General features: G+C 36.2%; 1 protein-coding gene, 1 long non-coding RNA gene, 1 other non-coding gene and 1 pseudogene across 4 annotated transcripts; all 4 read left to right on the top strand.

Annotated features, from left to right (window-relative positions):
- LOC131527192 (uncharacterized) lies at nucleotides 1-4,288 on the top strand. The gene is made up of 3 exons (XR_009267611.1): nucleotides 1-82; nucleotides 344-780; nucleotides 3,662-4,288. It is a non-coding gene; the product is annotated as an uncharacterized LOC131527192 (long non-coding RNA).
- A 3,121-nt stretch (nucleotides 4,289-7,409) lies between these two features.
- LOC131527191 (serine/threonine-protein kinase pim-2-like) lies at nucleotides 7,410-10,135 on the top strand (annotated as a pseudogene).
- Nucleotides 10,136-10,715: 580 nt separating this feature from the next.
- Nucleotides 10,716-21,889, top strand: eif2b4 (eukaryotic translation initiation factor 2B, subunit 4 delta). 2 transcript variants are annotated; one of them, XM_058756534.1, is made up of 14 exons: nucleotides 10,716-10,877; nucleotides 11,714-11,794; nucleotides 12,310-12,347; nucleotides 12,659-12,830; nucleotides 14,639-14,836; nucleotides 16,766-16,848; nucleotides 17,445-17,536; nucleotides 19,497-19,611; nucleotides 19,693-19,769; nucleotides 19,889-19,991; nucleotides 20,086-20,213; nucleotides 20,303-20,480; nucleotides 21,304-21,484; nucleotides 21,563-21,889. In XM_058756534.1, the coding sequence occupies exons 2-14, from the start codon at nucleotides 11,746-11,748 to the stop codon at nucleotides 21,760-21,762; spliced, it is 1,614 nt and encodes a 537-aa protein (XP_058612517.1). In that variant the 5' UTR covers nucleotides 10,716-10,877; nucleotides 11,714-11,745; the 3' UTR covers nucleotides 21,763-21,889. The 2 variants fall into 2 exon arrangements, with proteins under 2 accessions (XP_058612517.1, XP_058612515.1); XM_058756532.1 differs by having other exon boundaries at nucleotides 11,676-11,794.
- trnal-cag (transfer RNA leucine (anticodon CAG)) lies at nucleotides 11,273-11,355 on the top strand. Its single transcript has one exon. It is a non-coding gene; the product is annotated as a tRNA-Leu (tRNA).
- Nucleotides 21,890-21,951: the final 62 nt, after the last annotated feature.

Raw genomic sequence — 21,951 nt, 5'->3', positions numbered from 1 at the left:
CATGTCTGGGCAGAATCCACCAGTCAAGCAAAGAGGACGATACACTAGCACTCAGAAGAAGAGGAAAGATGGGAACAGAAAGGTGTGGGGAGAGTTTTCATTTGTTGCTAGACTGAGTTGGCTTTAGGCAGTGTTTTTTTTCTGAACTGGAGTAGACTTTACATGATACTAATTACAACATCTGAGACTATTTTAAAGTCTTTTCTCATTCTTTAATTGGCAAGGCAGTTGAGATTAAATGCCTTCAAATGATTTCAGATTAAACGGGAGCAGCCCATTTCATGTTTGGGATAAACAAGTTGCAATTTATCAGAATAAAAATGTCTTTGATTTTTTTTTTCAGTTCTTACATACATATAATGGCTCTATATATATTATATATAGCTCCATTTTGATTCGGACCGAGATGCTGGGTGACATCTCTGTTTTACGAGGCAGCAAATGGAAGATTTTACACCTCTGCCACTGGAAATGGTGCTGTTAAAGGAAATAGAGGTATGAGCGTGTTACTGGGTTTTCACCTGAGGTGTCATAGCTTGTCTTTGATCTACTGTATATCAGTCTCCTATATCCAAGAGTAAAAAAGGGGCAGTTTGTGCATTTTGAGCCTTCCATGTGGCAGAATGAGAAAACTTCAGGTCTATTTAAATGTGAGAAGATGTTGGAGTGCTAGATGTGCTAGTCCTCTCCTGCTTGGCTGGCTAACCTCCATGTTCCTTGTCTATGGACACTTGTCAACACAAAAATGATGATCAAAAAGGATGAGATAACTACATACAGGTAAATTTAGTTTTTCTTCGCACTTGAGCTGTATTATTACTCATTCTACAATGAGTGAATAACAAACGTTTGCTGTGAAGGAGTGGTAAATACTGCTTTTTTGATCTTTCTGGATAATATTTCTGGATTCACTTTGGAGTTATGCAGCATTTGCTTTTTTTGTAATTTAATATAGTTAGGAAGCAAAAAAATAAAATAAATATATTGTTTAAAAAATGTATCTCTTCTCTATGCATTTTTCCTGACAACTTTGTCTGTTCTGTGAGGAAACTAAAATTTGCCCCTTGTGATGACATGCTTCCTTATATGCCCATATGAATATTCAAGTTATGGAATGTAAGGAAGTGTGTGGTTTCAGGGGGAATCCATCACCACAGGACCGGAGCATGCAAATAAACAAATCATGATGGATATGAAGTTAAATTAATTCAACCTAAACTGAACCGTTTTAACCCCAAAGTAGCATAAATATGTGCCATTTTGTATTCTAAGAAGACAAAAATCATTTGAGCTGCATGAATTATTCTGGATCAGGTGGTAAAGCTGTTGTAGTCAGCTGGCTGGCTGTAGACCTGCGTATGGGGCCTCCACAACCCGATCATCTCTCACTTACCCCATAGCTACTGAAAGTCCAGGGCAGATTGACAGAGTACAGCTGTCTCTCCTGAGAGCCAGGCACCTTAGGGGTTTTATTAAAGAAGACGCTAAAGTGTTCTTTTCCCAACTATCAGCACATTAAACAAAAAGGCAGTAATTGATGCTAAACTTGTGTGGTAATGTTCATCCATTGAACGGCACAGGAAATACAAATGACATTTTACTGAAGAAACAGTTTATAAATGGGGCTGGCAAGTTGTTGCCAAGTTAATTTCGCTTTATTTTCTAATTATTATTTAATTTTTCCTTTGTCTTTTCAACAGGTAAGCAGCAAGAATGTTTTGCTGAGCATTGTCAACATAAGCTCCGTTAGTCTTCCGTCCTCTGCCTGCCGTTCTCTCTGTCTGAAGGTTGGAGTCCGGTCTCATGAAAATGCGAATAAATATATTACGCCAAATAAAAATGAAAACTCGTGGTATTGATACGCAAAAGTGGACTTTGGCATATGATATGAACCTGTTTGGCATGCATATAATACGCAGTTTTCGCGTACATATGATACGCATCTACCCCACAACCCTAATCCCATCGCGTAGCATATACACGCCAAAGTCCATTTTTGCGTATCAATACCACGAGTTCTCAGTTTTATTTGGCGTACAATTCATACGCACTTTCATGAGATCGGGTTGAAGCAGCACGCCTTGCTGTGGCTGGTCAAATGGAACCAAGTCAGGTGTTTCTGCGAGGTTTGGTCCCCTTCAACCAGCTACTGCGTCGTGAATACAGCCAACATAGAGCAAAGATTATTAGACAGTCATTCAGTATAGTCTGCTTTTTTGGAATTTAAAAGGTACTAACCCTTAAAAAAAAAGAAAAAAAAGTTAAAAAAAAAAAAATTTTCATTATGTTTTTTTTTTCTTCGAAAATTCAATAAATTATTTCCTTTTTTCAATGTTGTGTTCATTTTCTCCTTCTTAATTATAATAGCAATTAATTATTCTTTCTACAATAATCATTCCCTAAACTTCTCATTAATTGCACTTGTGAAAAAGAAGTGTGCTTAATTTTATTGATTGTGCACTTTTTGAATTGCATTGAATGTGTACTTCAAATCTTAAAAGTATATTTTTTATAAAACTGTACCTGTGCAAATCATATAAAATTAATGAAATAAAAGGTCACACACACATAGACTATTTCATTCTATTTGATAAATTATTAAATCATTTTCACTTTATTGTTAGACAAATTTTAAAATAAATAATAGCAAAAAGCGTACATAAAATTTTGAATTTAGTTAGAACCCATTCAGTTAATGATAAACATTTTTTTTAAAGATTAAGTGCCTTCTTTTACTGACTGTTGAAGAAAAAATAGTTTTAATTTGTACCCTATTTATGAGAAGTGTTTGAGTTCAGTTTTGGGTTCTAGTTCTCCATTAACAGCAAGCCTTATAGCACTCAAGGATTTTACTCACGAAATAAACCAAATATGAATGCACTAAAGTAGTCTATCTGTACCCGTACATTATGTACCATGTCCCAGTGTAATTAACAAACAACAGAGCTTTGCTTTTGAGCCTTACATTAAGTGGCTTGGTGTAGGAGACATTTTCATGTTAGCAGATGATTTAATTTCTGAGTTCAGGGGCTTTGTGATCTGTACATTGTATCATGGTGTCTCACAGCTGGGAATGTGTGTGTGTGTGTGTGTGTGTGATCCTGGTATTCCCTAAATTATGGGGACCAAATGTCCCCACAAGGACAGTAATACCAGTAAATTTAGACCTTGTGGGGACATTTCTTAGGTCCCCATGAGGAAACAAGCTTCCCAGCGGGCAATTGATGTTGAGTAGACATCAAATTGACATCAGACATTGACGTCAAATATGCAAATCAAGCTGACCTCAAAAACTTGACATGACATTGATTTGATGTAAATTGAACATCAAACATATTGGCCTACATACACATTGAACCAGTTTCAGTGTGGGATTAACTTCCTATTTTCACCCAGTTACCACTGGAAGAAATAGCCATAACATCAATATTTGACATCAAATTGATATCAAAGTGAACCACTGGGTAATAAATCATACAGAAAGATCTATTTTGAAAATCTAAAACTGCCAGTAATTTTGTGTGAGCTGTAGGTTTGGGGTAAGGGGATAGAAAATACAGTTTGTATAAAAGTAATATAAAAAATTATGTATGGAATGTCCCCATAAAACATAAAGCCAACATTTGTGTATGTGTCAGACTGACAAGCAGTGTTTTTACAGGACAAGTGCTCTCAGAGGTCGCTGACACTGCTGTGTGTCTAACAGAGAAGAGATGAGACTGCCAGAGATTCTGAGATTGGATGAGAAGAGCAGTTCCTTCGGGATGAAGGTCACTCCTTCTCCGACTGTTTAACATGAGTTACGTCAGAATGAGAGTCCAAACAGATGATAAAAACACAATAATCCACAAGTAATCCACACCACTCCAAGCACAGATCAAGCATTGTTTATAAGCAAAAACAGTTCAAAACAGTTCTAAACAAATATGTTGATGGATTTTGATGTGAGAAGACAACATACTGTAAATCCCAAATCATCCATGGAACAAAATTTTAGTGTAGCAGGTACACAAAAAATCAAGAATGCAAAAATATGTATGTTCACAAAAACACATCCCGTATTAGCTTGACATATTTTTTTTTTGTTAACACTTTATTTTGATGGTCCCTTTTGAACATTCTGTTGACAGTAAGTAATGTTGCAACTACATGTCAACAAACTCTCAAAAGAGTATTAGTAGACTGTCTGCTTCATATCTACTAATTCCTTATTGTGTTGGTCTCCCAACAGATTTTCTACTGACTATAAGTAACTTTGCAAGAATGTGTCAACTTAATCTAACCTTAATCCTACCATTCAACTAATACACTACTAACACTCTAATGAGAGTTAGTAGAAATGTAGGTGCAACATTACTTATAGTCAATAGAATATGTTAAAGGGACCATCAAAATAAAGTGAAACCTTTTTTTTTTTTTTTTTTTTTAATGCTGTCAACAAGTGTTGATTTAGGAGTTACAGTAACTGTACTAAAATTTATAAAGCCTAATGTGTATACCATGTAGGCCTATTCAATTTTTTATCTTAAAAAAATAAGGTTGTTTTTTTTTTTTTTTACCAAATATCTGAGGTGGAATCAGAGGTGGGTAGTAACGAGTTACATTTACTTCGTTACATTTACTTGAGTAAATTTTTTGATTAACTAATACTTTCAGAGTATATTTAAAAATGGGTACTTTTACTCTTACTCAAGTACATTTTTAGTGAAAAAACGGTACTTTTACTTCGTTACTGTGGGCGACGCTCCTCTCGTTACTTTATCTTAATGCAGTACAAGTTAAAAATCCTTCAGTTTATTCCAAGCGCGCCATCTACTTTTTTTTCTGGGCAATGAGCGATGCCCGTTCGCGAATGATTCATTCTTTTGAGTCAATTCTGTTCGAAGGCTTGATCAAACCAGTTGGCAGACCAATGAATCGGTTCGCGAATCAGTTTGAATGATTCGTTCAGTTCCCTGCTGCACGCGCTGAGTCGTCTGAAGCGGTTCTTCTCACTCAGAGTTGTAACATCAAGAGCGCTGAAGACGTGGCTTTGGATCTACAGTCAGTTGAAAGCAAATCTGCAAAGGCTATGGTTTACTAGCTATGAAGATCTTTATTAGACGAACACCGCGTGTGCTGTCGGTTCCACAGGTATAGATTCGATTACAATACACGATACCACTACGACATTACCAGTTTGTTGTACATGTACCTTACACATTAAATACAATGTATAATTGATTCATTAAATAAGCTGTCACAGAGTATGAAATAAACACCCGCCAAACCCGCGTTAGTTCCAGGAGGAATGCCTCGCCTAGACACAATTAATATGGAAATATTAATATTTACAATATCACAATATTTACGCTTTCAGAAATAAAGGCTACATTTGTTTACATTTTGTAGAACAGACGGAAGAAGATCCGTCAATGTGCATTTGTTTCGTTATGTTCAGATGTTCTGTAGCGGTCATGTGAGGAGATTTCACTCTTCTCCGTGTCAGAGGTTATATACATTTATAATACATAATTAAACTTTAAAATATAATTTAATTTAACTCAGTGATGCAAATCAGAATTTGTATCAGCTGTTACTCCAGTTTTCGGTGTAATATGATCCTTCAGAAATCATTCAAATATATTGTTTTATTACCAGTGTTGTTGAAAAAAAAAAACAGCATATGCTGGTTAGGTATGTTTTGAAGCTGGGATGCTGGTTTGTGCTGGTCATGTGCTGGTCTTGAGCTGGTCGGACCATCTTAGGACAAGCAAAGGACCAGCTTAAATCAGTTCAAACCAGCATCCCATGCTTCAAAACATACCATACCAGCATATGCTGTTTTTTTCAACAGGGAACAGTTTTGCTGCTTAATATTTTTTGGAACCTGTGACAGTTTGTTCAGGATTCTTTTATGAATAGAAAGCTAAAAAAGAACAGCATTGATAATAAATCAGGCTGATAAAAATTCTGATTTGCATCACTGAAATAAATTACATAAAAAAAAATTAAAAGTATTTTGAACGGCAGTGTGTGTGTGTGTGTATAAAAATGTATCTAAATATCTATATATCTAAATAAAAATAGACTATATTCAGTATATGATCCAAAGTAACTAGTAACTAACTACTTGAGTAGTTTTTTTATCCGATACTTTTTTACTCTTACTCAAGTAACTATTCAGACTATTACTTTTACTTGAGTAAATATTTCTTCAAGTACTTTTACTTTTACTTGAGTACAGTTTTTGGGTACTCTACCCACCTCTGGGTGGAATTGATGTGTAAATAAAGTGATGAGATGCTGAATCAACACGTCATTTATGTGTTTAATTGAGTCAGGTTGCTTTGCATATAATTTTTTGATGAGGTAAAAAGAGAAGAGATAGCTGCGACAATTTAAAATATTTAATTGAACCAACAGTATGATTTGGTAAACTAATTAATATCAATATAATATATAATAAAATATAATAAAAATGTTTGCATGTAAATGTATTAAGTTGTAACATAATTTTATTTGTGTTTAGTAAACATAAAAATATACATCCAGCAACTTTATGCAACTTTGTGCTTTGTAAAGCACAAATAGGCTAAGAATTTTGTGTCATTCTGTACCATTTTGTAAGAAACTTTGGAACTCACTTGCTCATTTTGTTGGTTGAAGTTTCGGAGTAGTCTACTTTCAGAGTGAAAAAATACCTGTGTTATCATGGGACTGTTTTCACGACCAAAGAAAGCTTATAAAGTGGAGCGTCGTGTACATGAACCCCAACCCTGTGAGCTGCTCAAATACACGCCCATCACGGCGGAAAACCGTCCTCATCCTCATCCTCATCCTCATCCTCCTGATGAGACGCCTGGTGGTGCTGACGAGAGAGTTGATAGGAAAAAGGAGGCAGTGAAGCAAGAGAAAAATAAGTTTTGTAGGTCTTTTCTTCAATTTTTTCGCTGAAGAGCTGGAAAATACGACCTGGCTAAGGCTGAGAAAGTGAACCAAACGGAATCGTATCGGAGACCAATGGTAAAATCACATGATAGAAGTTTTAATTAAAGAGATTCCTTGATTAGGAGGATAGGCTACTGCTGTCATTACCAAACATTTTAGAGTGAGAGTTTAAAGATCACAAATGAAATTGATTTAAAGATTTTTAGCCTAGTTAACCAGAACCATAAAAGTCATCTTCGTTCCATTAAATAAAATAAACGTCAGCTGAAATTAAAAAGTAAAATTGTTGCTAAAGCAACATTTCTCTTTCATTTAGTTTAACTTGATGTACTAAAATAACTAATTTAAAAACTAAACAATGACTACTAAAAAATAACAAAAACTAAATTAATAAAACTTTAAAATTAGTAAAACCAAAACAGTCAATATTTGTAAATGTTAATTCAAGAAATAAATAGATTTGCATTGCCTAAAGAGTTTTAATTATTCAATCTTTTTTGCTCATCGTCATTTTTTGACTTATGTTATTAATGTTCCCTCTTCAGATCAGACTTCTCTACAACACATCCCTATTGTAGAGATCTACGATCATCAAGAAGTTCCAGCTTCTGAGGTCCTCGGGACGCAGGACGTCCCCCAACCTCAGGACGTCCACACTCCAGTTAGTTTGATTGAAGAGGACAAAGTGGAAGAGCTGGACAAAGGTAAATTTACTGCCGTAATCCAATTCTCACTTTCCCAGTGGACAGAGATGATAGGTGTCATTATCAAACCTGTCAGTACAGTTTTTTTTTTTCTTTTCAAAAGTGCCCTTAAATGAAAAACTACTGTAATTTGAGTATGCAATATTTTATTTATATTACTGATATTCCCCTCTCTAGATCAGCCATCTCTACATCACATTGTAGAGATCCATGATTTTCAAGAAGCTTCAGTCTCTGAAGTCCTAATCCCTGTTGAGGAACAGCTAGAGCAGGACGTCCTCCAACCTCAAGACGAAGTTAGTTCCTCTGAAGAACCAAAATGTAATTGAAGAACCACTCTAATTTAAGTAAACAATACTGTATTCACTTTAGATTTGAGTCATGTTATTGGTATTCCACCTCTTTAGACCAGAATTCTCTACAGCAAATTGTCGAGATTCATGATCTCGGAGAAGCTCCAGTCTCTGAGGTCCTCCCTGCTGCTGAGGAACAGCTGGAGCAGGACGTCCTACAACCTCAGGACACCCACACTCCAGTTGGCTTCACTGAAGATGATGAAGCGGAGGAGCTGGACAACAGTAAGAATAATACATATATGAGAATTAGAAAATGTTATTACAAATGCATAAAAAATTGATTTCATGCTAACTACATTTGTTTATCTTTCTATAGGCCACATTTTCTGGCGATATGAATTTGGCCCCAAGCTGGGTGAAGGAGGCTATGGCTGTGTGCATGCAGGAACTCGCTGCAAGGATGGCCTAAAGGTTTAATTTATTCCATACCTGTTCAGATTCATGACTTGAATGACCTCTGTGCAAATGCTAATTCTTTGCTTTGTTGATCAGGTGGCTGTGAAAATTGCCGAAAAGACACCAGATATGCTATATATAGGAGTTGTGAGTAGCCTGCACTCTCTATATTATCGGTTCTCATAATGTTTTCCTTTTCTAACATCTTCATGTGAAACCACCTCCATCTAAGCATCATATGTTCTTTCTTTTAGCCTGGTCATCCCAAACATCTCCTCATGAGATTGGCCTGACACTCATGGCCAATAAGGGCCCCAGCGTCCCTCAGATAATTAAACTGCTGGACTGGCAGGACGACACAGACCACTATGTCATGGTCTTGGAGCGGCCCATGCCTAGCATGAGCATGTTTAGCTTCGTAAAACTCCGACAAAAGCTCAACGAGGGAATGGCACAACATTTTATTCAGCAGGTCATTCATGCCGCTAACATTTGCTGCGAGCGTGGTGTCTTCCATAGAGATATAAAATTGGAGAACCTCCTAGTGAACACGGACACATTGGATGTCAAGTTGATTGACTTTGTGTGCGGCACACTCATGAAGGACTTTGCCTACATGGCCTACAATGGTATGTTTTATTATTTGCTTATGGGTTGTTTAGCTCACTGAAACAAATCCTGCTGTACATGCTGTAGAAATGCATTAAATATCAAAATCTCTTCCATCTTCCGTCTCTTTAGGCACAGAAATGTTCTGTCCACCGGAGTTCGATGTCGACGGCAGGTACCATGCAAAGCCGGCGACAGTTTGGTCAGGATCCTGCTGCTCGCGATGTTGTGCGGGTATTATCCAGATGACAAAGACCAGCACATGATCAGTAAGAACGACTGGTCCAACCCTGACCTGTCACAAGGTGAGATCTCCATCAGAGATGAACAATTTGAGCTCTAAATATAAAAGTATACAATTTGATATCTAAATATAAAAAAGGAATAAAGTATAAGTTAATAATCAGACATCTCTCTTATCTTTTTGAACAGAATGCTGCCAGATAATTTGCTCTCGTCTGCTGCCTGATCCACAGCGAAGACTTATTCTGGAGGAGATGCAGCTCCACGACTGGTTTATGGTACTACGATCAGAGTCTAAGATTTGCTAAATGTTTTTTCATATAATCATCCTAAACATTTAGTCAAATTTGCTCTAAATTGAATGTGTTTACATAAATAACACTAATGTATGTTTTTGTTTCAGGTCGTGGAGTAAGACAAAATCCCTCTGTTGTTTTCTGTCTTCGGTCAGCTTTGCGTCTGGCAGACTGACATAAGTGGCCTTTCCATCCCTCCACTTAGGCCTTGGTGTCTTGCATCCTGGAAGTGCCTGGCACCTTGACGTGGCATTATTTATATTAATAATTTGTTTTAGATATTTGTATTAAGTATAAAGATATTTGTATTAAGTATAAAGATATTTGTGTTTGTATTAATATATTTATAGGAACGTGTAATTTTTGTAAGTATAATAAATGTAATAATAGTATAAGTATAATAATAGAATAATAAGTATAATTTAAGAAAGTGTATTAAGATTATTAAGTTTAAATGTACATTTTTAAAGATTTATTAAGTATTAAGATATTTGTATTTGTATTAAGATATTTATGCACTATGTGTTATATTACCAGAGTGACTGTAAATTGGACATCTTTCTTTCTCCTGACTGCTGTAATCAATTTATGTATTTTTACCCCTATTTTGAAAAGCTGTGGAAATAAAAAAAAAAAATCATCAAATAGTTGTAGTTTCCCATTCACCACTCATCCATGGCACAAAAGTTTAGAGTGTACACAAACATTAAGAAATGTCAAAATGATGTAAAAAAAATTATGTTCACTTCACACAAAAACACAAACTATGTTTGACAGAATATATTATTATTATTATTATTTTGAGTTAACTGTACTAAAAACTAAGATTTATAATCAATCTCAGCGTTCAGCAGTCAAATATTTACGAATAAATTGTATTTATGAATATATTTGGAAATGCGTAAGTGTAGGCCTACAGCCTCTGTGGAAACAAGCAAGCTGTATTTCACCGGAATTCACCTATAGAAGCATAAATATTACATTAGTAATAAAACATAAACATTATATTAAAATGGAGACTAACCCTTGTAAAAAATAATAATGTGAGAGTAATTTCCAAACATTTGAGTCTGTAACAGCATATTGATTTTTAGCATCTCTGACCAGCAGAGGGCTCTGGAGTGCTTCGAAACGAAGATGTATCGTCTTCAATTAGAACTAAATGCGTCGCTCTGTCTACATTAGTTAGAGTGAAAGGCAGCTGTTGTGTTTGTGTGATAAGGTGACACAACCGAGTCGATCCCAAATCCTTTTCAGACTCAGTTTACCAGCGAAAAGTTGCTAGGAATGAAATATAACGGACTCGGATGGGAGACAGGTTGACAGCATCAACTATGCTACAGGTAACGTGCAGAAGTGAACACAGCAACATATATTTATATGTTAGTTAGCTAGAGAACCTAGCTAACTAACATATTTCGAAGTTAGTTGGTTGGACAAATAAATTTGTCGTTTTTAGTGTTTTATGCATTGAAATATTGTTGTTAGTGACTGTTTTTCATTAACTTAAATAAGAACGCTGATTTCAGTTCATTCCTTAGCAGGTTATTAATCACATCTTTACAAGTTATTGATAAAAATAATTTAATTAAACACTCTTAATTGTATAATTTAATCGTAAGCCACAAACAACAATATTTTAACGCATAAAACGTTACTAAAAACGACAAAACATGTAAAAACGACGTTATGACAGCGTTATTACTATTTAACGTGATGACGTAATTAGTTGCAACGTGTCAGGATGGCCGAGCGGTCTAAGGCGCTGCGTTCAGGTCGCAGTCTCCTCTGGAGGCGTGGGTTCGAATCCCACTTCTGACAACAACCTTTTTTTTTTTTTTTACTGTTTTTTTTCCCTTTTTTTTTCTTTTTTCTTCAACACGACGAGAACGTGTTGTTGTTGAAAGCGACTGATTTCCGTCTATCTCATAAAAGAGCTGACCGGAAGTTTTTCATCTTGGGTGTTTGGGTACGGTGTGACATTGCTAAACTCCATCTAAAACTACGTTAACAAGTACTGTACTCGTTATTTTACTGTTTACATGCAGCGTATACTATTTTTTAATTGTACAAATAATACGTTCATGAATGATATACAAAAGAAAAGAAAGAAAAGTGAGCTTACTCCTTTCAATCGCTAGAGGGCGGCGTAATTCATCCCGACTGCTTTTCACATCAGTTTACCAGCGCGAAGTCACGAAGAAATGAAACATGGCGGACTCGGACGGGAGACGGGTTGACAGCATCAACCATGCTACAGGTAAAATATACAGACTGAAAGATTTTTTTAACGTGTGCTTTTCCTGAATTAAACACGTAAGTAAGCAGTCGTTTATAGTCGTTAACGGAGAGCTCGTGTTGCCGCTGGTTACGCCGCTGATCGTCACTCTGCCGTGACACAGCTGACTTGACATATGTATAGTGGAAATTACATCATGCTGTTTTTGTGTCATTTGGAACACATTGAAATCAAACTACACAGACACGGCTGCGATGTCCCCTGTTGTTTGCATGTATAACTGGATGTGTTTGCAAGACGACCTGAATCTCTGTGCAACGATCTTTAGTTTGGTAACGTTAAAGATCGAGCGAGGCAGCATGATGAAAAAACACTGTAAAGTCAGTGTCAAGGGGATTTTTGTCATCATAGAAATCATTAATTCAAACTTATACTGACTTCTCAGTTCATTGGTATCTTCTATCACTAGTGTTTATGCAAATAAAGAGCGGTTTTAACTTTAATGCGTTTTAAATATGTGTTTACCTGTGTCACAGATGGAGATGTAATGTTGCAGGAAATTTCACGGGTGAAGGTAGGTCAAGTCTTTATTTTATTTTTATATAATTTAACAATATTCATAGTTTAATTTAATTGTAATTCATTTTACAAAATGTTTATTTTTCAGTTTACGAAATATCACAAACACAATGGCTGTGTCTCAAAACCTAGTGAGCTGCCTACCTGGACAGCATTTTGGGCATCACAGCCACATTCTCAGCAGACATTGAAGCTAAAGTTGCCCAAAATGCAGGCTAGGTTTTAAGAGACAGTCACAGTTCATTTACAGTGACACCGGACTATTTAAAATCATTCAAACTGTGATTCCCCTCTTTTTATCTATAGAATGAGGGTAAGGATTTGACCAAAGAAGAAAAGCAGCGTCTTAGGAAAGAGAAGAAGCAGCATAAAAAGAATAAAAAAGATGACAAGGGTCCTCCAGAGAAGGAAAAGGAGAAGGAGAAAGCATCAGTACCAGCTCCGTCAAAACCTGCCACACAGAGCCCAGCACATAAAGGTAGGGTTGGGTATCGTTTGGGTTTTTTTCGATACTGGTGCCAAATCAATACTTTTAAAATGGTACCGGTGCCTGAACCGATACTTAAAAATAATAAAAAATAAATAAAAATTACCAATTAATAATTGGATTGGCCATTAGCACTAAACACATGATGTCTTTTTCATTCATACTGGATGCCAGAGGGCGCCCTCGCACAAAAAAATCCACATATCCAGTCACAGAAGTAGCAGAACTGATGAAGCTCCAGGAAATCCCCAATATGGACAAATGGATGTGGATGTAACTGAGTAAACAAGATATAAACGTTTTGAATGATAAAACAAATACAATACACACTCGACTACGACAATGTATAGTTTATCTGTGTTATTCAAGCCATCTCTGGTATTTTCATAATTAAGTATATTTATAATCCATTGCCAATCGATACATTAGTAGCCTATGGAACATCAGATCACAAAAGTAAGCATTTAACTGGTGTTGTGGACTAAAAAGGTTATAATGTTCTCTTTTGTTGGACAACAGGTTTAAATACGTGAATACAAGAGAATTTTAGCTTTAGGCATTTTAATTTAAGCATGTTTAGCTTAGCTAGTTAATGGAGGGCTACCTGCTGCCGTCAGAGCAAGTGTAATTTCTGCATTCACGCGCTCCTCGGATGCTCTCATTTCCAGAGTTGTGCTTTTAAGTCGGAATGTGAAAACAGCACGCTCGCGTTACTACAAAGATTTGTTGGACTTGTATTATTAGAGCTTTCTGACTTGTGTTCACGTGCATTTTCTCAGTCAGGAAATTATTTTTCACATGAGGTGCCGGTCATGATGCTTCTTACGTTCGTTTTGGAGAAACAAAGGACAAATATTTCAATCGATCGCTCAGGCATGGCACCAAAATCTCAGTTCTGATTCGGTTCTAGTACATACCGGTTACATAGGTACTGGTGCCATATTGGTACCGGGTTTCGGTACCCAACCCTACATAAAGGTACTTCAGCCTGCTTTGCTGCTGTTTCAAAATAATTTTCCTGCATCTAAATAGGGATGATTAATACGGATAACTGGGCAAAATTATTTTTGAGGCTGTAATTTATTTTCTTATCTAGATTGGATTAATATTATTAATACCGATAGTTTCAGAGTTGTCTATTGTCTTTCTTAGGATAGAAAGATGTGAACAACAACAAATGTATTTTTTTTCCTACTGTGTATAATAACCTGTATGATTACTGTTTAATAAGCTTTTAGGGTGTGTTTACACTTGTAGTTTGGTTCTCTTGGTTCTGTTGGTCTAGACCAAAAAATAAAAATAAAAAGTCATATATTTAGTTCTGGTTCACTTAGAACTCACTGAACTTTAACAAAAGACATAAGGATACAGTCACAACCTGATTGGACAGCTTTTATGAGGTATATTTTGAGAGCTTACCAAACATCAAAATCAATCCTGTTTGCTGGGCTAAATGCGTGTGTTGTACATGTGTACATATGGTGGTATTTTTACCAGCTGACAGCTTACAAAGTGCTTATAAAATGTGAAATTGGGTCAAAACAGCAGCTGGAATTCCTCCGTTATACATACAAATGAAGCTCTGACCCCCGATGACGAGAAGAACCAGTTTGTTTGGAAGCTGACGGTTTGCTTGTTTGGTGTGCACCAAAGTTCGCTTACTCAAATGAATCACACTAACAGAGCAGAGTTCATTTAAACTTAATCATACCTGCCAAGTATAAAACACATATAAACACAACCCTAAGTCTAATGTCTGTTTTTTGAGTGCTTTTTAATTGAAATTTTTATCTCATTAGCGGCACCTGCACCTGTAAATGCGTCTACATCTGAATCTCCTGCGGCTGCAGAGAAGCCTGCCAAGAGCAAAGCGGAACTGCGAGCAGAGCGTCGGGCACGGCAAGACTCAGAACGAGCATCAAAAAAGGGCCAGAAAGAAGGGGGGCAGCAATCTGCCTCCAGCAAGCCTAAAGCTACCCCTAATGAGCTTCAGCCAGGTAATTCACTGCTTCTAAAAGGTTATTCCAGGGTGGGAACTTTGCGCTTTTACACGGTGGCCCAAATATAATCAACCATTCCAGTATTTTGTATTTTTTTTGCAGACATTTTCATTTTTCCCCCATTTCAAATATATATACAGTGTGTGCAGAATTATTAGGCAAGTTGATATTCTGGTCATATTTTTTTTCCAAGAACATTTTACCAATTCCAAACCACATCAATCTTAATAACTACTATTGATTTTGTATTTAATAATTTATAAGTGATATATAATTGTCCATGAAGGCTGATAGTCAGAAACTTCTTATTTCAGGTGTGCAGAATTATTAGGCAGGTTTTCCTTTACAGATAAAATGAGCCAAAAAAGAGATTGAACTCAAGAATAAAAGTTAAAAAAATTATTAAATGCCCATGAGAAGGATGCAATACTAATGCAATAATAGAATTAGCAAAGTTAAGGCATGACCACTGGGTAGCGAAATGCTCATTGGGTCAGCAAGGTCAGAAAAAACAGGTGGAGAGGAAAAGACACATGTTAACTGCAAAAGAATTAAGAATTAAGGTGAAGAATTAGGTGAGAAACCACCAGGAACCATTTAGTCTCCAGCACCATCATTTTCCAGAACTGCAACCTTCCTGGAGTCTCCAGAATTACAAGGTGTCAGGTTCTCAGAGACTTTGCTTGGGTAAAAAATTCTTTAAAATGGCCCTCACTTAATAAGAATAACATGCTGAAGTGTTGTGAAATACATGAAGACTGATTTTGTATAGGATTTATGGACATAAGTTGTGAGTGACTCTTGAAGCACCAGCATCACATCCTCTTGTACCACTGTTTGAAGAATTTATCTTCCAGAATCTGGCAGTAAGTTTTGGGAATGTTTCATTTGTATCTTTTTTTATTCTATTGTGTTCTTTTGCAATTTTATTACTGGCATTGTATTCCTTTGTTTTGTTTTTTTATTACTGGCAGTTTAATTATTTTCAATAATTTTGAGGACCTTTTTTATTTTTTTATCTAATATTAGTTACTCTGGTATTCTGCTGTATTGAGAATTGTGACATTTCGCTGGTCTCTAAAATGTAGATGTCATAGCAACCTTATTTACAGAAAATATATATTTGAGATAATGTCTCCAATGAGAAGAGGAAGGGTGGTTGATGCTGGTTACTGTTTGATGACTGAAATCGCGAAATGGCCTTAAACAATTAGTAAATAAACTGCAGTTGTTCTGTAAAATAAAATAAAAAGTAAGACAATAATAATGATAATAATAATTACAACAGCTCTATTAATACATTTATTATAACATTCACACATAGTGTTCAGATTGGGATCTGTGATATATTCTAATGTTTTAAAAGAATTCTCCTCAGTAAGGCTGCATTTATTTGTACAGTAAAAACTACATGCCTGGTTCAAGAAGGGGGTCTCAAAAATGGCCAAAAAATATTATTGTACTAACTTATTAATTTTAAGTTAAATTATTGTTTTGTAATTGATATTGGATACGATTAAATGTTTTTGAAAGCAGTTTCTTAATAAATGCTCACCCTTTCGTGTGATTTTAAAAAGAGGTAATATTAATATTGTGAAATATTATTGCAATTTGAAAAAACTGTTTTCTCTTTGAATATATTTCCAAATGTAATTTATTGCTGTGATATCAAAGCTGAATTTTCAGCAGCCATTCTCCAGTCTTCAGTGTCACATTAAAACAAATATGTGTGTGTATATATATATATATATATATATATATATATATATATATATATATATATATTTTAACATTTATTTATTTCTAATTCAAAAATACACACACACACGTTTGCCAACACACATATTTACAGATGTTTTATGAGTTGGATAAGCAAAATTACCCAGTCTTATTTTTATTTCCTTTCTCTTTTTTTTTTTCTGTTAGTAGTGAAAAGGTTACCGGAGCACGTTCAAGTGGACGACCCCGCTGCATTGAAGAAGTTGGCCAAAAAGCTTGAGAGGCAGCAGGTGAGACATGATTTGCCAGTTGTCTGATTGTTGCCCATTGACAGATGATGGATTCATCCAGGTGTTTTCTGAGATCCATTTTGCAGCGTTTTTTAACCAGGTCCTTCCCATGTCTTACAGAAGTCAGGGCAGGGATGCGGTTTAAATATAACTGAAGTCAAGGTCTGGCTCCACACTTTTGTGTGCAGTGTATTGTTGAATTCTCTCTATGTGTAATGTGTTTTTTTTATTCTTGGTGAAAGTTATTGACTCTTCTTGGCTTTAATGTCTGCTGCAGGTGATTTCATTGTGATTATTATCATTACATCGTGTTCATGTGATGAGCTAGATGTCCTATGTGGGTGAACTTTTGAGTGTGATTTATTTTACTTTATGTTAATAGGTGTAGTTCTATAAGACTAGTATAAAGCTTTCAAAGTCTACTGTGGAGCCCTTCTTCATTTGTGCACATTTGTGTCATGTATGTCTTCATGCACAGTGTTCTGTTGCAGCCTCAGCTCTTGACCTGAGGAGGGAGGATGTGACCTCCAGAGCGTTTCACCTTGAGCGAACAAAATACTAACATACAATGCTGTTGTTTTTTTCTGCTCTCTTAGGTTCCTTTGAGGTCAGATTATGGATACAAGGTCAGCCTGTTCTCACATCTACACCAATACAGCCGGAAAAACCCTCCCACCCAGAAAATCAGGTATTGTAAACATTGTATCTTCTACATTAGTTATAATTTTGTCTTGATGGGGTTGTATAAGGGGAAATCTGGTTGTAAATCTGGTAGGGGTGACCCAGAATAGATTCGATGCTTCCATATGAGGAGCCTGATTCGACTACCAATCTCACAGTCGAATATTTGCAGAAGGGTTATGAAACGAGGATCATGCCATTTTGGCTATATGGGGGTGCTCAAATGTCTGATTTCACATCACAAATCTCCCAATAAGTTAATATACAGCCTATTAAGATAATGCTGTAAATAAGAATCTGAAAAAAAAGAAGCTTTAAATAAATATTTAACGTGCGTGAATAAATACAACCACTCCTAAATTAAGTTTGCTTTCCATAATCCGTGACCGACAGAGAAGCATCTTGGCGGCAGGGATTTAAATCTTTCACAAGACTCAAACTGACGCAGAGTGAAAGACTGGATTTTTTCGATCAGGTAGGGTACAAGTGATTTCAAAACATTTCGGGCCGGCTTATATGTATCGTGTATTATTATTATCTCGTATAAGATGCATTTGGTTGAGTTACGCTGCAGTAGTACTACGGTGATTCTCTCTTCAGCGAGCAGAACAAAAAATGCAGAATATTAGTAACTATGACTGGCACTATATACATAACGTTATAATGAGAACACTTATAATAAAGCGCTGTGAATTTTTAGTGTTTAGTTGCCGTGTTTCTGCACATTGTTGCGTGAAGAACGCCTCCACAAAAGGAGTTCATTCAGAGCCGCTATCAATTTCTTCATCTACTGGTCACCTTCAGCGCGCGCAGCTCAAAACAGAAATGCAGAACATTAATAACTACTGTCATGTACATCACGTTATAATGAGAGCACTGTTGTGAATTCTTAGGGTTTCGCTGACGTTTAATCATAACTATCTTTTAATCAAAACGCAAAACATTTTTGTATCTGGAGGTGTCCGTTACACATTTTCCCTGTGTTAACGTCAGTAATTATGACTGTTGAATGTCTGACTTGACTCTTAGTAATGTATTTTGCCTCCCGCCCCCAAACATATGATTCAACTATCAGTTGACTATCGGCAAGATTAGAAAATTCCGATTCGACTATGAAAATCCTTAGTAAGGGACACCCCTAAAATCTGGTAAGATTTTTGAAATGTTAATGAAAGATGTCTCTTATGCTCATCCAGGCTGAATTTATTTGATCATAAATACAGTAAAGAGAGTAATATTGTGAAATATTATAACAATTTAAAATGACTGCTTTTGAATACATTTTAAACTGTAATTCCTGTGATATCAAACTGAATTTTCAGCAGTCATAACTCCAGTCTTCAGTGTCCCATCATCCTTCATAAATCATTATAATTATGCTGATTTAGTGCTGAACAAACACTTCTTACTATCATCAATATTGAAAACAGTTGTGCTGATTTTTATGGCAATCATTACACATTTACACATTACACATGGGGCAGTCGTGGCCTAATGGTTAGAGAGTTGGACTCGTAACCCAAAGGTTGCAAGTTTGAGTCTCACGTCCGGCAGGGATTGTAGGTGGGGGGAGTGAATGTACAGCGCTCTCTTCCACCTTCAATACCACGACTGAGGTGCCCTTGAGCAAGGCACCGAACCCCCCCAACTGCCCACTGCTCCGGGGGTGTGTTCACTGCTGTGTGTGTGTGTGCACTTAGGATGGGTTAAATGCAGAGCACAAATTTCGAGTATGGGTAACCATACTTGGCCACATGTAACTGTCACTTCACATTTTTTCAGGATTCTTTGATGAAGGCATAAAAACCTTTACTAACATTATATGTAAACCTCAGTGGAAAAAATAAATGTACATTTTTACAATTAAATGTGTTTATTTTTCCGGAAGAGACATATTAGTAATTAAGCCTAAATAACCTAGATGACTCAGTTGGTTGACATATTATTTGATATTGTTTATTTTGTAGCATCCCTGCCACAGTTATTCACCCATCCATTGTTCGGTTGGGCCTGCAGTACTCTCAGGGCATTATAGCAGGATCCAATGCTCGATCTGTGGCCCTACTACATGCCTTTAAACAGGTAATACATCATAAAACCTATAAAATAGCTCAACAGTTCTTAATTTTGGATTGAATTAGTGTTTGAATGATTTTTTTGTAGGTTATTCAAGACTATAGCACACCTCCAAATGAGGAGTTGTCAAGGGACCTTGTGAACAAGCTGTCACCCTATATCAGGTTCACCTTCTTCCTTGTGAAAATTGATATAGCATGAGCTCAGATGCAGATGTGTTTTATTTGATCTTACATGGAAACAGATGTTTAGCAAACAATGCAATTTCTCATTATGCCTGCAGTTTTCTCAGCCAGTGTCGACCGCTTTCGGCCAGCATGGGCAATGCCATCAAATACATCAAGAAGGAAATCTCAAATATACCCAGTCAATGTAAAGAAGAAGAGGTAAAAATATTCAGAGTCTCTGAGTCACTAGTTTAGAGACATTAATATACAGTATTCTTCCTGTGAATTTCTAAAAGCAATGTTTTCTCAACAGGCCAAAGGGAAACTGCAGGCATGCATTGATAGTTACATAAATGAGAAAATCATTTTGGCTTCTGAAGCCATTTCGAAGTATGCTATTGAGAAGATAAGTAACGGAGATGTTATTCTTGTTTATGGCTGGTAAGATTCTTCAGTTAATTGATGTAATTCTGTAATAGTCTTGATTCATTCAGCAGAGTTTCAGAAGTGCTTTTCTTGTGTTTTTCCAGCTCTTCACTTGTCAACCACATTCTGTGCGAAGCTTTTGAAAAGCAGAGGAAGTTCAGAGTCATAGTTGTGGACAGTCGGCCCAGACTGGAAGGCAGAGAGGCACTGAGGCGCCTGGTGAAGAAAGGCATCCGATGTACTTACGTGCTCATATCTGCCTTGTCCTACATTCTGCCTGAAGTGAGTCATTCTTTTCAGTAAAGCTTTTTGCAAGCACTTTTTATTTTTAGCTCATTGTGAGGTAAGGTGATTTCTTGCCAGAGTGCATGTACCTTCAAAGGATTGATTATGTGTGTGACATTAGCAGTAGCTAAAAATACAGCTTAATTATGGTTTGGTACTTTCCTTCTTAACAATACACAGTAGCAACTAAAGGGGTGCTAATATAACAAAGATAACTGCTTGTTTTTATCATTCTCTACCAAATTTAACCACTTTCTTTAAGAACACTAAGAGTTTAGAACAGCATGTGCACTTTATACAAGTTTGCTTTTATTACAGACATTCTTAGATGTCAATTACACTGTTATTTCAAATGAATATATGGCACTGCAAGGTTCTGAATGTTTAGATTGTTGTTAAAATATAGCATGCACTACTGTTCAAAAGGTTTTTTTTTTTAAATGTTTTTGAAAAAGCCTCTTATAAAACACAGTAAAACAGCAATAACATGGAGTAATATAACAATTTAAAATGACTGTGTTCTATTTTAATGTTTCAAAATGTAATTTATTCCTTTGATGGCAAAGCTGAATTTTCAGAAGACATTACTCCAATTTTCAGTGTCAAATGATCCTTCATTTTTGTGTTTCAGGATGAATAGTTCAGAAAAGAACAGTATTTTTAAAAATAGAAATCTGTTAAATGTCTTTTACTGTCATGTTAATGTTGTTTTGAAAGGTAGTGTGATCACACTAAAGTTAAATGGCTTTTATTTTGTCATTAAACAACATTGTTATCTGAATGCTGAAACAGAACCTGGACTCTGCACTCTTATTTCCAGGTATCCAAAGTATTTCTTGGTGCCCATGCACTCCTTGCTAATGGATATGTGATGTCACGTGTGGGAACTTCCCAGATTGCCCTGGTAGCAAAAGCCTACAATGTACCAGTGCTGGTCTGCTGTGAGACCTACAAGTTCTGTGAACGAGTGCAGACTGACTCTTTTGTATCCAATGAATTAGGTAACTCTGATTTTTGGCTTATTTTATTTTCCAAGTAACATATATAGGTATTCACACTATTAAATTTTTTTTTTACAGATGACCCGGATGACCTGATTGTGACCAGAAATGGGAAGACCCACCTAGAGAACTGGCAGACTGTTAAATCTCTGGGGCTTCTGAACTTGGTGTATGACGTGACGCCACCAGACTTTGTGGACCTTGTGATCACTGACTTGGGCATGATTCCCTGCACCTCTGTGCCTGTGGTACTGCGAGTCAAGAACGTAGATCAGTGAAGAGCAGACGAACACGGTTCTGCTTCCCTCTTGCATCTGCACATAAAAGAGTCTGTGCACACGGGGCTTCTGGCACCCAATAAACATATCTATGAAAAGCTTTTCAAATAAAGCCACAGTTTTTGTCCTCACTAGTGGGATCCATTTAATTTCAAATTGTATAACTGGTCCAATTCCAGTTTCTAAAAA

Source organism: Onychostoma macrolepis, chromosome 20, assembly GCF_012432095.1.
Source record: "Onychostoma macrolepis isolate SWU-2019 chromosome 20, ASM1243209v1, whole genome shotgun sequence".
NCBI classification, from domain to species: Eukaryota; Metazoa; Chordata; class Actinopteri; order Cypriniformes; family Cyprinidae; genus Onychostoma; species Onychostoma macrolepis.
Note: the sequence above shows the minus strand (reverse complement) of the source record. Positions and strands in the feature narration are given on the sequence as shown.